Here is a 14,501-nt window from a genome sequence, read left to right as displayed (position 1 = left end):
TTTTTTGAAAATCGGTTGCGCTTCTAACAACTAGAATTAACAACAACACGCGTTGTTGCCAGGGAATGACGTCATGTGTACGTCTATGGAATGTCAGGCCAGTCATACAGCAACCCATAGAGTCTATGAGCAACTTTTTACACGTGTTATTATTATTATTATTATTATTATTATTATTATTATTACCGTATTATTATTATAATAATAATAATTATTATTATTATTATTATTAGTAGTAGTAGTAGTAGTATTAGTAGTAGTAGTAGTAGTAGTAGTAGTAGTAGTAGTAGTAGTAGTAGTAGTAGTAGTAGTAGTAGTAGTAGTAGTAGTAGTAGTAGTAGTAGTAGTAGTAGTAGTAGTAGTAGTAGTAGTATTACACTCTTCATGCGCTCTACATACAGTAAACATTAGGGTGTTTTTCATGCCATAACCCAGAACATGACCTTTGTAATTGTTAGATACCTACCAAAGAGGCAATGAAGGCAAAACAGCTAAATAAAGTACATTTACAATGATGAATCTCTTTCCTAAAAAGCGCTGCTTCTCTCCAGCACAAGCTAACCTCTGTGTCACCCTCCCCCTATCTCTCCCTTCCCCATAACACAGATCACTTCTGTATTGACAGTGTAAAGGCGTGCATGGTACATGGTGTTTCGAAGCAGCTTGGCCAGGAAGTCATGAACCATTCATGGCCAATCATAAACAGTCCATCCTTGTGTGGTGGTCCTACATAATAATCATTCTGGTTGTGGCAGACACTGGCTGTAATTCCATCATCTCAGTGAGTGATAGTGGTACATTTATGTGGAATTGATGCTCTAGGATGTTCTTGGTTAACTGTATGACAATCTGGTTTTTGGGGTTAACTATCAGATTCATCAGGAAGTCTCAACAGGAAATCGTATGTTGCAATTTAGAGAAAATGACGCAAGACCTATGCTGCTCAGGCTATCCCACCTTCCCCTGAAATGCAAATGTTCTCCTAATCATATATTTATATTTCTTATGTTGTCATTTGTAAACCATTGGTTTGTAAACCAATATTGGCTACATTCATGACCATATGTATCAAACAATTCACTGGTTTGGCAGCCTTGATGAAAAAAGAAAGGAAATGATCACTGAAAACTACAAAATAAAAGTTTGTGACACTTGTGACTAATGGATGATAACTCGATGGTAACTCGACAGTAGGCTTATGTCAGTCAACTACCGAGTACATGAAATACCTCTGAAATACCTTTGTGGTTTTAGGGACTACAAAAGTTACTATCGAATTTTGCAATGAATCATACCTCACACTTCCGATCTCTCAAGAAAACAGGAAGCACACTTCTGTTGGGTAAAAGCACGCTGTTGATCACCCTACTGCACTGCAGGAACTACTGTAGGAGGAGAAGGATACCTTAACAATCATCATTGGATTTGTATCACTAAACCTCTGAATCCACACCCTCAATCATGAGCAAACGATAACTGAGTAAGTTGTACTTCTCCTTCATGAATATCACATTCATGACCAATAGGTTACTATATTTAGAGTGATGCGAAGAGTCCTGGTGCTTTGCGAATAGATGAGTCAGGGCAAGGGACTATGCTCCTATAGTCTCTCATTGTAATTCTGTTGAAAATAACGTGCTATATTAACTCTTGTTTCTCTCTCAGGTCACTCATTGTCAACTGTTCCATTTACAAATAAACAAGCAGCAAGCAGCTTTATATTGAACTGTACACATTACACAATACATAGATGGCTCCTTGTTTTATTTCAATACCAACAGCATGTGTACTTAACTGAAAAGACCAACTCTTACTGAGACAATGAATGCTTGCTACAGACTTGCTACAAACAGAAGTATGTTTGTTGCAATTACTGGTATTATGTTGGTGTGTAACCTAACAGACTTAAGTACTTTAAATGAGCATCATTAGGGACCATGGAGTAAACCACATACATTCAAAATAATTTAGATGACAGAAAATCCTTTCAGTCAAACTGAAGAGTATCCTCTGAGGCTCTACACTTCTCCAAAAAGTATTATTTTCTATCCATCATTCCCCCACTATTACGTCTATCCATCATTCCCCCACTATTACGTCTATCTATCATTTTCCTCCCACTCTAAAAGTCCCCCTAGGGATCCTTATATTTAGAAGAGTGCATTCATAATAAATGTCTGCTTCAGGTTTTCTTCATAATGGGTCCCTGGGGAGAGAAACATTAAAGCTGCCAGAGCGCTCAGCTAGCAGTTGAAAATAGAATCCGGTGAGGATTTCACCAGGCATGAATATAATAACATTCCATGCATGTTTGAACAAAACACAAAACATTCATTTTTCACATGAAAGTCATGACTTAAAAACTAAGAAAAAACACTGACCAGCTATATCAAAACATTTATGGAAAAGTAACAATGTCGAGAGGATAAGTGGATCCAACAGTGGATATCCATTATTCAGTCATGTCCTCTCTCTTCCCAGGTTTTAAGTGGTTTGGGAGTCTCTCCAATCTTTCAATCCGCCGTTCGTCTGACAAGACAGACCCCAAGACCACTTTATAGCATGATGAGAGCCAGAGTGACTCAACGTTAGGGGACATTACGGTTGATGAAATGGCGGATACCTGCCTACCCAGTCCAGGCTATGCTCGCTCCTGCGACCTGTACACCCACGTAGGGACTGTGCCCCGTAAGGAGAAGCAGAAGGGGTCAAAGAAGAAGGGGAGTGGCAAATCTGAGCTGAACAGACAACAAGGTCTCTGTAACACTAGGGACTATGTCAGAGATTCTCCTCTGTTAAGTGCCTTGTCAAATGCTAGTCTCACCAGTGTGGGCAGCAGGCCCTTCCCTGGTTCCATAGCAGGCAGAGCTCTGCTTGTGACTCCCTCCTGCGACACAGACACCCTGCCGTCCAATGGAAGCTGTCTAGACAAGGCTGAGACCTCACCACATCATCAACCCTTGAGATGTGAGGACCATTCAGATGTCAACGCAGCCATGATGAGGCCATCCCACACCGCTCGGCTTCCCCCAGCATCAACCGCACTCACAGCCGACTTGTATGTGGTGATGGACCCTATAGCTGAGGTACGTGACGACAGCCACGCAGGCGAGAAGACAGAGAGTCAACGCTTCACAGAGACACAGGAAACCAGGCCCCCAAAGGACTCAGAGAGGATAGAGGCACTTGACAGGTGAGAAACTGATTTGTCACAACTTTCATGGAGAGTGGAACCTTTTTGCACAGTGTTTGAGTGCGTCCGGATGCTGTTATTTTGCACTCTATTGATACTCTTCAGTTCCAGCACCTCAGCAAAGTCTGATCACGGATGAGCGGTGGTATTTTAACTACTTACAACTTTCATGTGAAATGGTAGAGAACAGGGTTCGAGTTATGTGGGAGCCAATGGGAGCTGAGCTCCCATAGAGATGGTCTGAGGCTCTCTGAGCTCCCATGAAGGCAGTAAAATCAAAAATCTGTGGGGGTCGCTAATAATACATTACCACAACTATTATTTGATCAAAATGTCAATGTAATGAATATTATTTAATTTATATTATAAATATTGTAAAATAAACACGTTTTTCAAAAGAACTACGCGCACCATTCATCTCCTGTGAATGACAGTATGCCTTTGACTGCCTGCACTTCACCACCAAGACACCATGGGGCGCAGTAGAATATTGTGCAACAGCAAAAGGTTGATTAATCAGCTGTGTGGTAAACCGTTGGAACACACAGTGCACAGCTGATTAATCAATTAAACCAATAGAGTGAGACACCAGTTGCCCTTCAGGAAGTAGTGAGATCGTGCACCTAGCCTATTATTGAGAAGCAAACATTCATTAATTAGCTATACAGGAGTATATACATACAGTAGCTACCATGCCGCCCAAAAAAAGGCCACTGCTGCCGACCGGGTCATCAAGCCTAGAAAATGTCGGGTTTTTATCAAAGAAACCTGCTATGACACCTAACGTTAGCCCTGCTGCTACTACTGTTACTACTACTGCTGCTACTACTGAGGACTCTGCTACCTACTGAAAACAGACCACTCAGCCTACTGAAAACAGACCACTCAGCCTACTGAAAACAGACCACTCAGCCTACTGAAAACAGACCACTCAGCCTACTGAAAACAGACCACTCAGCCTACTGAAAACAGACCACTCAGCCTACTGAAAACAGACCACTTTGGTCTTTCTTGTCTCCGTAAAGGTAAGGTGGCTTTTACTTTTTACTAACCTAGTGTACTAACCTAATGTATTTTTCGCTCCTTCTGTATAGCAAAAATAACAAAATTATTGGCCGAGATACATGTGTGACTATCGCTTTTATAGCTGTTGTTTCATGTGGGGCTGTTGATGTGGTGAAATGAGTAGCCTGCAGCTGTAGCGTCAGGATATGTTGGGATTTGAGGATGAGGATGATGTTTCTGTACCGGTACCGTTTTTAAAGTATCGATTTGTCACCGGTATCGAATAAAACCCAAACTGTACCCAACCCTAACTATATGTTTACATGCCAACTAATTAGCTAATTCATTTCTTTCATTTAGAGCTGAGGGGAGCAACAGAGAGACGGACAACAGGACAGCAACAGAGAGACAGACAACAGGACAGCAACAGAGAGACAGACAACAGGACAGTAACAGAGAGACAACGGGAGAGGAGAGCAATAGAGACAGAACTGAATGCACTGAACTTTTTTTAATTCTTTGCATTATTAACACTGTTGTGTTATTGTGTTATTAAAGTGTTTAAGTGTTTTATGGTAAAGCATTATGAGTGGTGTGTGTGTGCAGGGTGCTCGTGAGTTGTATATTTTGGGGAGGGGGGAGGCTTGTGTATGGGGGCGGGGGGTCCTCACACAAAGGAGTAGCCTAGGGCCACTGACCACCTTAATCCGCTACTGCCTATAGCTAATTAAAACTTGTAAGTCCCATCGCTGTGTGGGCATGATTCGCGCGTGCATGAGAACATTTCGCACTGTTATTTTGGAGACCCCCACAGAGTTCAGCTTATAACTCGAACCCTGGTAGAGAACCTGTGTATACCGGTAAAACATTTGAATTCAAGAGACATTCTTATGTCACTTATGACATATCTTCTTACATATCTTCTCATATCATATGATATCACCATCAACATTTACCGTTTTTGAAAGTCAATTTGGTAAACTACTGCTATATTGTCTCGCACATAAATGGTGGGTTATTCGATTTTAAGAAAATATTTTTTAAAGAAAAAAAAGCATTGCAATGGCAAAAGTAAAATCCGAGCAAAGACGGTCATGCGAAAGGTCCCGCCCATCTATATTGGGGTTATTGCTCCGGACGGTGAAGTCGCTTAGTCCGGTCCAGTCCGGTCCAGTTCAGCGCAATGACTTGAGCGAAACTCGGGAAATATACTGCTCAATTCCTTCTCGAGTCGTTCAAAATAAATGGGATTAAGGTAAGGTTCTACATGATTGCTTTGGAAATGATAACTACGCTCATGATGGATGTTGTGAAAGTTTATGGTTTACGATGATCAGAAGTTGAATCGCCAAGTGCATGGGTTTGTTTATTGCTGTCTACATAACACATGACACAACGTCATATCTACATTGTAACAACATTGAAACGGTCTTGCTTGTGGTCACTCTGCTCTGATAGTTATCATGTGTAACATTTTGATATTTATCATGTGTAACATTTTCCCCTGGAAATGGCTTCATGTTATCCCCATCAGAAGTATATTTCGATTTTTATGGAGCATGAATATTCATGAATAATGAATATTGAGTTGGTATGAAATGTCTTACAGGAAACATACCCTGAGCTCTCAGGGTTGAATGCATTCTAGTAGTAGCTGTTTGTCTTTTGGGAGTCTGGGAGCTGGGTGTTATGTAACACATTGCTAAAGGAATTTGGACATTTCACCAATGTTATTATTGAGGCGGAGCAGTGCTTTCTGTCCTGATGTGACAGTTAGGGTGAATGATTACCAGTGAACTTTGACCATGTGCTCTGACATTTCCATTGGTGCTGAAACAGATACAAGTGAGACCTGTCCACTTCTATCTCTTTCTCTTGTTCTCCTGTGTCTTTATTATAAAGCTCTGAACCTAGTTCTGAGGGTTAAACTCATGACCTATTGACCTAAATGAGACTGTTATATCGCTCTCACGTATTGCTACATTTTTCCACCCTCAATAGCCAAGCAAGACACAGCTGTTATAACCATGTACGTGAACAGCACTGGATGTTACATTTTACATTTACATTTTTTGGCATTTAGCAAATGCCTTATTCCAAAGCGACTTACAATCAATACATTTGATTAAGAAAGTGAATCATCAATCCACCAGTCGTAGCAGGAAAAGTAATCTAGTTCAGGCCAGCTGCCAATGGCAGTCGTCGTGATAGAAGAATATTATTATTACTTTTTATTAAAAAAATTAACACTGGAGAAACAGTACATGGGGGTAGTAGTAATCTTAGGAGAAACAGTATGGGGGGAGGGGGCGACAGTATAAGGGGGGAAGCAGGTGCCTCTGGAGAGACAGTGCAGGGGGGTAGTAGATGTCTCAGGAGGAGCAGTTAAGGTGTAGCCTGAAGAGATGGGTCTTCAGTTTCTGGATGTGGGCCGTGCAACATTTGTGCTGGTCATATGGGTGCCAAACACAGTGAGGGTCCCTGGATCACAGTGAATTGGCAGAAGAGTTTGTTGGATATGTAGAAAAAAATAAGTATATGACATCAGGTTATTCTAGCCAGTTAGTGTACTTTTACTCTCTTCTGGTGTATTTTCCAATGTCATCTTTATGTTGTAGAGGGGAATCTGTGTGTGTGTGTGTGTGTGTGTGTTTGTTTGTTTGTTTATTATCATCCCCATTAACTAATGCCATGACATTAGCTAGTCTTCCTGGGGTCCGACACAAAAATCATATTTGAACAATTGTCAACATTATATACATACAGACAATTGTAAACCTGTATACATGCATCATGATAACAAAATAAATGATTTATGACATTCCTGAAGAAGATCAGATGACTGGATTGTAAGCTATTTTCTACAGGAAGCCATGCAAGATTTCTATGCATTTCCAAAAATGTTTGCATTGAACAAATGGAGAGCTAATCTAGCAGCTTTGTTTTGAGCAATTTTGAGTTTTCTGTCTTACTAAAGCTTAAATCACTTGGTTCAGAGTGTTTGATGTTACATACTTAGAACACTTCCTTGTTACAGCAATGCTCTTATCCATTTTAGTTGCAATATTATCAATATGTTCAGTCCATGTAAGTTTAGCATCCAGCGCAATGCCAAGTAGCTTGGTCTTTTTAACTTGTTCTACTACTGGCTTTCCACCAAGTGATCAGCTTAGTTGAGGATTAGTGACCAGCATATGTCTAGACCCAAACACCATACATTTAGTTTAAGAGATATTCAGCGCTAGTTAGTTGTTACTAACCCACTCAGCCACTGTTCTGAGCTCAGTGCTCAGTACATCAGTTGGCTCTTGATATGTTCATGCTGCTCTGTACATAGTGGACATCAGCATACATAACTACTCTTGCTTTATCTAATACACTTATGTCATTTGTAAATAAAGAATATAGGAGAGGTCCAACTGCCCTGAGGAACCCTTGTAACTCTTTACTATTGGAGTAGCTACCATTGAAGAACACTCTCTGTCTCCTCCTGGACAGGTAACTCTCCATCCAGGACAAAGCAGTGGATTTAAAGTCATAACATTTAAGTTTATCAAGCAGCAGACAATGATCAATAACATCAAACGCAGCACTGAAATCCAACATCATCGCCCATCACCACTAGTCTCCTGTCATCCATGCTCTTCACCCACTCATCAGTGTGTGTGTGTGTGTGTGTGTGTGTGTGTGTGTGTGTGTGTGTGTGTGCGCGCGTGCACGTGCACGTGCATGTGTTTGTTTGTTTGTGAATGTATCTTTAGCTAGAGAGAATCTGTGGGAATTGGTTGCCTGTGAGGAATGGGATGTGGGGGAGGACCAGGAGCAGCTGAACTTGTGCGTGTACGAGATGTACAAGTTTTTGGGAACAAGAGGTCAGGTCTCTTGACAGTACTCATGGAAGTATGCGGCATGCGCCATGCTGAGGAATCGCAGGGGTTACCAAAAATGCTCAACACTTTCACAAGCTCCATGCTGTACATTCCTGAAGTCTCCCGTGAGCGTCTGTTGTTGTATCTTGTAGTAGGAAGCTGCTGGGTGTTGTCATATTAACACAGAACATGGAGGTATTGCAGCTTTTAACTCCTATTAAAATGTTATGTAACACTTATGTAACACTTCAAACCCACTCAAAGCAAATATAAAAGCAAAGTGGGGGAAATAATTATTCAACACATGAAAAAAAATGTAATTCAACCATTGCAGCTATCCACATGCAATTTAGACCAGACATTGGTATTAACTTGATAAAACGACACAGCTAAAGTAATTGTAACCCTTCAATCCATAAAATATATAGTGATGTGCAATAAAGGGGAATGACACAGGAAAGAAGTATTGAACACGCTAACTCCACCCGTGTCTCATCCTCATCACCCTGGTGGATGGCCACAGATACTTCTCAAGAATTTCCCGGTACATGGCTCCATTCATCTTCCCTTCGATCATTTGCATTCCACTAGTACCACCATGTAACTATTGGTAGCATATATAGACCTCCCTCTTCACCTGCTGACTCCTTTAACTGCCTAATATCCACTGTCAATTCTATTTCTTCTAGAAATGAAATAGTACTATTGGGTGATTTTAATAAAAATTGGCTGGATAAGACCTCTGACAAAGAAAAAAAGCTACTTAGTAGTCTAAATGTTGCTCAGTTAATTAATGAGCCTACTCGCATCACCCCCAGAACCCAATCTCTGTTAGACTGGATACTGGTTTCACATCCTGATAGGTTTCTAAGGGCTGGTGTTTTGTCTGATTGTTTCAGTGACCACTCAATTGTCTACTGTGTGTGGAAGATCAAACTAACCAAACTGCCACCGAAATTAATAAGAATCAGACAACATAAGAAATTGAATTTTGATTTATTTAATAATGATTTGATTGATATTAACTGGGACAGATTTCAGTTAATACCGGATGTACAAGATGCCTGGGACTTTCTGTATACTGAATTCTTAGCTGTTGTGGAAAAACATGCTCCCTTCAAAACTGTCAAGGTCAAGGGTAAACATCTCCCCTGGATCAGCTCTGAACTTATTAGTCTCTTTAGACAGAGGGACAGAGCTTGGTCAATATTCCGCCAGACTAGGGACCAGTCTGACTGGGAAGTCTACAGGCAGCTGAGAAATAAGAGTAAGACAAAAACCCGCAACGCAAAATCAAACTACTATAAAGACTGTCTCACTCATGATTTTAAGAATCCGAAACAATTCTGGAACAAAATCAAATCAATTATTAGTACTTCTGATAAACACGCTATTAGCCAAATAAGAGTTGCAGATACTCTGCTACATGACTCGTTATCTATTGCCCAAGCATTCAATCAGCATTTCTCTTCTGTCTGTTCCTCTTTACTACCTGACACTTATCCATCTACTAGTTTCCCTAGTATGAATGAATGAATGAATGAATGAATGAATGAATGAATGGATGGTCTTTATTGTCATTGCTATAGTACAGGTACCAAACAACGCAATTTGGGAGGGGTGGCTCCCCTGGTGCTAGGAAAAAAAAAAAAAAAAAAAAAACAGGAAGGGAAAGGAGCTGGTTTACATAAATAAAGGCTATGTACACTATCCACTATACTATACTGTACAGGTAAGACGACTAGGGTTGTCATATTGCACATAGTGTTATTGCACATTCATTTAAAGTGTCGCAGTAATAGTAGTAATAGTAGTAGTAGTAGTAGTAGTAATAGTAGTAAAAGTAGTAAAAGTAGTAGTAAAAGTAGTAAAAGTAGTAATAGTAGTAAAACAGTAGTAATGATCCATGTTGCCGCAGTTCTTTTTCTTTTACAAAAACATTTCACCCACTGATGTTCTGAATTCCATTAATGAACTGAATATGAACAGTGGTGCTGGACTTGATGGCCTAGAAGTTAGGTTTATTAAACTAGCATCAAATGTTCTTATGTATCCACTCTCGGACTTGTTCAACCTTTCTCTATCTACAAGCGAGCTGCCAGCTATCTGGAAATGTGCACGAATCACCCCACTCCACAAAGGAGGTGATGTTCTCGATTGTAATAATTATAGCCCCATTTCTATTATTTGCTGTATTACTAAAATCTTTGAAAAACTAATTTTTAATCAACTCTCACACTATCTTAGTATAAATAGCATCCTTTCACCAGTCCAATCAGGCTTTAGGAGTAATCATTCTACTACTACGGCTCTACTTAAATTTACTAATGACGTGCTCTCTGCTGCAGACAATGGTGAACTTACAGGTGCAATTTTTATTGATTTGACGAAAGCTTTTGATTTGGTTGATCACTATCTGCTCCTAGATAAACTACATTCTATAGGTCTGTCTGAAAATGTGATTCTTTGGTTCAATTCTTATCTTCATAATAGAAAGCAATGTGTTGTAGTACATGGTAGCAGATCAGATATGCTTATCCAGCAAAGAGGTGTGCCCCAGGGTTCAACATTGGGACCACTTATTTTTTCTATTTATGTTAACTATTTACCATCTATTCTCACTAATTGCTCTATTCAACTATATGCCGATGACACTGTTATTTACACATCCAAATCTGACCTACCACAAATTCAAGCCTCTCTTCAGCCTGATTTTAACATCTTACAAGAGTGGCTCTCACAAAACAAACTCCTGCTCAATAAAACAAAGTCCAAGATGATGGTTTTTGGTACTAGACAGAAATTAAAATCCAAACCCGGCTCCTGTGTAATAACCTGTAAAGATGGTACTCCCCTTCATCAAGTTGACAATATTAAATATCTCGGTCTATGGCTGGACACCAATTTTTCATTTAAACTTCATATTGAGCATGTGTTACGTAAAGTTAACTTTGGAATCAGTGTCCTATATCGCTCTCGGAACTGCTTTACACACAGTGTCCGAAAAAAACTGGTAACCCAACTTATATTCCCAATTCTGGACTACTGTGATGTGGTATACCAAACTGCTTCAAAATCTGACCTGGCTCCTCTCAACACTGCTTACAATAGAAGTGTGCAGATTTGTCCTTGGCTGTCCCTTTCATACTCACCACTGTACAATGTATCAAGCACTCAAATTACCATCCATAAATATTTGACGACACATTCACTGGCTTCAAATTATATTTAAATGTATTTATTTAAACTATCCTTATTATTTAAAACAGTATCTTGTTCCTTTTATTTCAAATTATCAATTTAGGCACTCCTCGCAGCTTTACTTTTCTGTCCCCCATGCAAAGAAAACAGTAGGGAAAATAGCTTTTATGTTCAAAGGCCCAGTAGACTGGAATAACCTGCCTCCAGACATTAGATCAATTTCATCTTTAGGTAGGTTTAAAAACGCCCTATCCTCCCACTTTGAGTTGCAATGTTCTTGTTTTCATTGAAGCTGTTACTTACGTTACTTGATTCCTTTATGAAATTTCTTATATCACATAATGTGTATTCATTCTTTGTATTCTAGATCCAATCTCTCTCTGTTTACTAGCTGTTTTGTGGTTGAAATGTTTTTCATTATTTTTATTTGTGTGTGTTTTTGTGTTTTTTGTTGTTTGTTGTCTATTGTCTGTGTGTTGTATTGTAAACTGTACTGTTACCTGTCTGCTTCTGTTGTAATGTAATGTTTGTCATTTATGTTAGGACCCCCTCGAAAACGAGATGGTGCATCTCAAGGGGTTTAATCCTAATAAAGAAAATTCAAATATATGCAGAGCCATTTTCTCCTCCAAACATGCCACGTCGTATTGTTGCTGCTCCAGTGGTCCGTGGCTCTTGGGCTACTCTTCTGAAGTTCTGACTAACTTTCTGACTGCCCGATCAGACATCTTGTGAGGAGCTCCTGTGTGTGGCCGGTTGATGGTCAAGTGATGTTCTTTCCACTTGCAGATAATGGCCCCAATGGTTCTTATAGGAACATTTAGGAGTTGAGAAATCTGTGCCATTACTATTCTGCTCAACAATCTTGTTGCAAAGGTCTTGGGAGAGCTCTTTTTCTCTACCATCATGACAGGTTTCTTGCAGGAAAGCCTGGTGACAAGCTTTGTTTACCTGCATTCAGAGGTGGGAAAACCTTTTTCAAAGAGTGGAAGTACTTACCCACCAACATGCACTAACCCAGCTGATTCTAATTAGCTTAGATAGGAGAACTCATACGCTGGTTTGGTGTAGTGTTTTTTCCTACAGTGTTCAACACTTTTTTTGTGTCATTCCACTTTATTGCATTTTTATGGATTGGAATGTTACAATTTGTTCGGCTGTGTAGTTTTATATTTAATACCAATATCTGGTCTAAATTTCATGTGAATAGCTGCAATGGAAATATGTTGAATAAAAATGGACTTATTTCCCCCACTGTACATACACACACACACACACACACACACACACACGCACACACGCACACGCACACGCACACGCACACACTTACACACACACACACACACACACACACACACACACACACACACACACACACACACACAGAAGAATACGTCTGAATGTTGTGTCAAAGATTAATTCTGATGCTTTTCCCTCTCTTTAGCCAGTTGAAACCCATGGATAGCAGTGGTGAATACGTGCAGGTAAGTCTGTCTACCTCCTTCTCAGTGACAGCAAGGGTTCTGGGGGAAACTCTCTGTGAATATAGAGCTAAAGAGCTGCTTAGTTGGTGCTGAAAAACAGAAAATGTTCTCCTCTTTAGGGTCTATTGATTTGTGGAATCCCCTCTATAGCTGTGTTTATTTGAAACCAGGAGAACCCTGGGGAGTAGAGGTGTATAGAGACGTCATTATCTGTATCTGTTCAACAACAAAAGTATCTGTATCAGTATCTGCTTATATATATATATATATATATATATATATATATATATATAGAGAGAGAGAGAGAGAGAGAGAGAGAGAGAGTGAGAGATAGACAGAGGGAGAAAGAGAGAGAGAGAGAGAGAGAGAGAGAGACAGGGAGAGACAGAGGGAGAGAGAGAGAGACAGAGAGAGAGAGACAGAGAGAGACAGAGGGAGAGAGAGAGAGAGAGAGAGACAGAGAGAGACAGACAGAGGGAGAGAGAGAGAAATCTTTCAGTTGAAGGGAATAATGATGCTGCGTTGGTATTTCTTGATGTGTTAACATTACTGCAGTTTGCTAGCGAAATGTGAATGACTACTTGCGAGCACGCTGCCTGCTTTGCGCTGACTCGGTGTGGTATAGTATAGCTATCTTCACTGTGTAGTGAATAAAACGACTAGTTGAAATCAAAGTCCTATGCTGCAAACAGAATGGGCATTTTTATCTTGTGGCCATCCACAATGATAGGAATCAATTTGAAGAAACATAATGGCTGACGCACAGACATGTCAATCATGGCTTTTTTCCCGAATAATAACGAGCAACTTCGGGTAGAATCTGTATCTGTTTCCATCACATTATTTGTGCTTTGCCGAATAAGATATTCGTATTAACATATTTGTATTTGGGTACACCCCTACTGGGGATGGTCCTGTGTGCAGAGCGGTCAAGCTCTAATTGAATTAGGATTGGTGACATAAAAGAGTTCGGGAATTCAGCCCATTACTCCAGAATAGTTTCAAGCCAGCAGGGTTACCCTGGGCAACAGAGCAAGATCAGGACCTGAGAAAGGTGGATGGAGAGTGGGATTGACATATAATTGAATCTCAAACTCAAACTTGACAAACACACAGTTACAGTACCTCAATCTCAACACACGGTATGGTAATAGCATGAAAGCTATTAGTTTTCTCCCTAGGTCTGAACAGTAGGTTTCATCTAAGTGTTATTGGACCACTGCCAGTACTGATTCACGATCCCATGGGACAGACCACTAAATAGAGGTGGGGGGGGGGGGGGGGGTGTGTGAGTGGGGGGGCTGATAAAAACAACTTGTCACATAGATGAAGCACTGGGAACAGTAGTTAGGAGCAATGGGTCAGTCTACTTAGAGAATTCCCAGAACAGTTATTGAACTGGTGACTGGAGGTTACTTGATATACTGTATCTGGGGGAATTTGTGTAAAGAGGTAACAGAGCTTAGCTGACTGATGGCTGAGTTGCACAATGATGTTACCCTGACAACCTGCTCAAGACTGCACTCGGGTGTCAGTGCGAGGCCAGTGCCGGAATGCCAGTCTTTCCCTCCACCCTCCCTGTGTCAGACAGTCCATCTCACAACAGACTAGGCTAACAGAAGTGACCAGTATCGACTCTCGGGTGCTGATTCAAGATAACCGTTTCCTCTAGGAGCATATTGATTTAGACACATCTTCTATTCTGGTTTGGACTCTACCTTTTATCGTCGCATCTTATGCCTTTTTTGA

The 14,501-nt window shown here is 40.4% G+C and overlaps 1 protein-coding gene across 2 annotated transcripts in view; it reads left to right on the top strand.

Moving 5' to 3' along the window:
* Positions 1–5,399: 5,399 nt before the first annotated feature.
* Positions 5,400–14,501, top strand: part of sh2d3cb (SH2 domain containing 3Cb) — a 31,901-nt gene continuing 22,799 nt past the window's right edge. For both annotated transcript variants that reach the window (XM_080532339.1, XM_080532338.1), the window contains exons 1-2: positions 5,400–5,453; positions 12,713–12,752. In XM_080532339.1, the coding sequence (XP_080388465.1) occupies positions 5,443–5,453; positions 12,713–12,752 (51 nt within the window). In that variant the 5' untranslated portion in view covers positions 5,400–5,442. The remainder of the gene's footprint in view (positions 5,454–12,712; positions 12,753–14,501) is intronic.

The sequence above is a fragment of the Nansenia antarctica genome, assembly GCF_963989245.1.
Source record: "Nansenia antarctica genome assembly, chromosome: 5".
NCBI classification, from domain to species: Eukaryota; Metazoa; Chordata; class Actinopteri; order Argentiniformes; family Microstomatidae; genus Nansenia; species Nansenia antarctica.
This window is presented reverse-complemented; position numbering and strand designations above follow the sequence as displayed.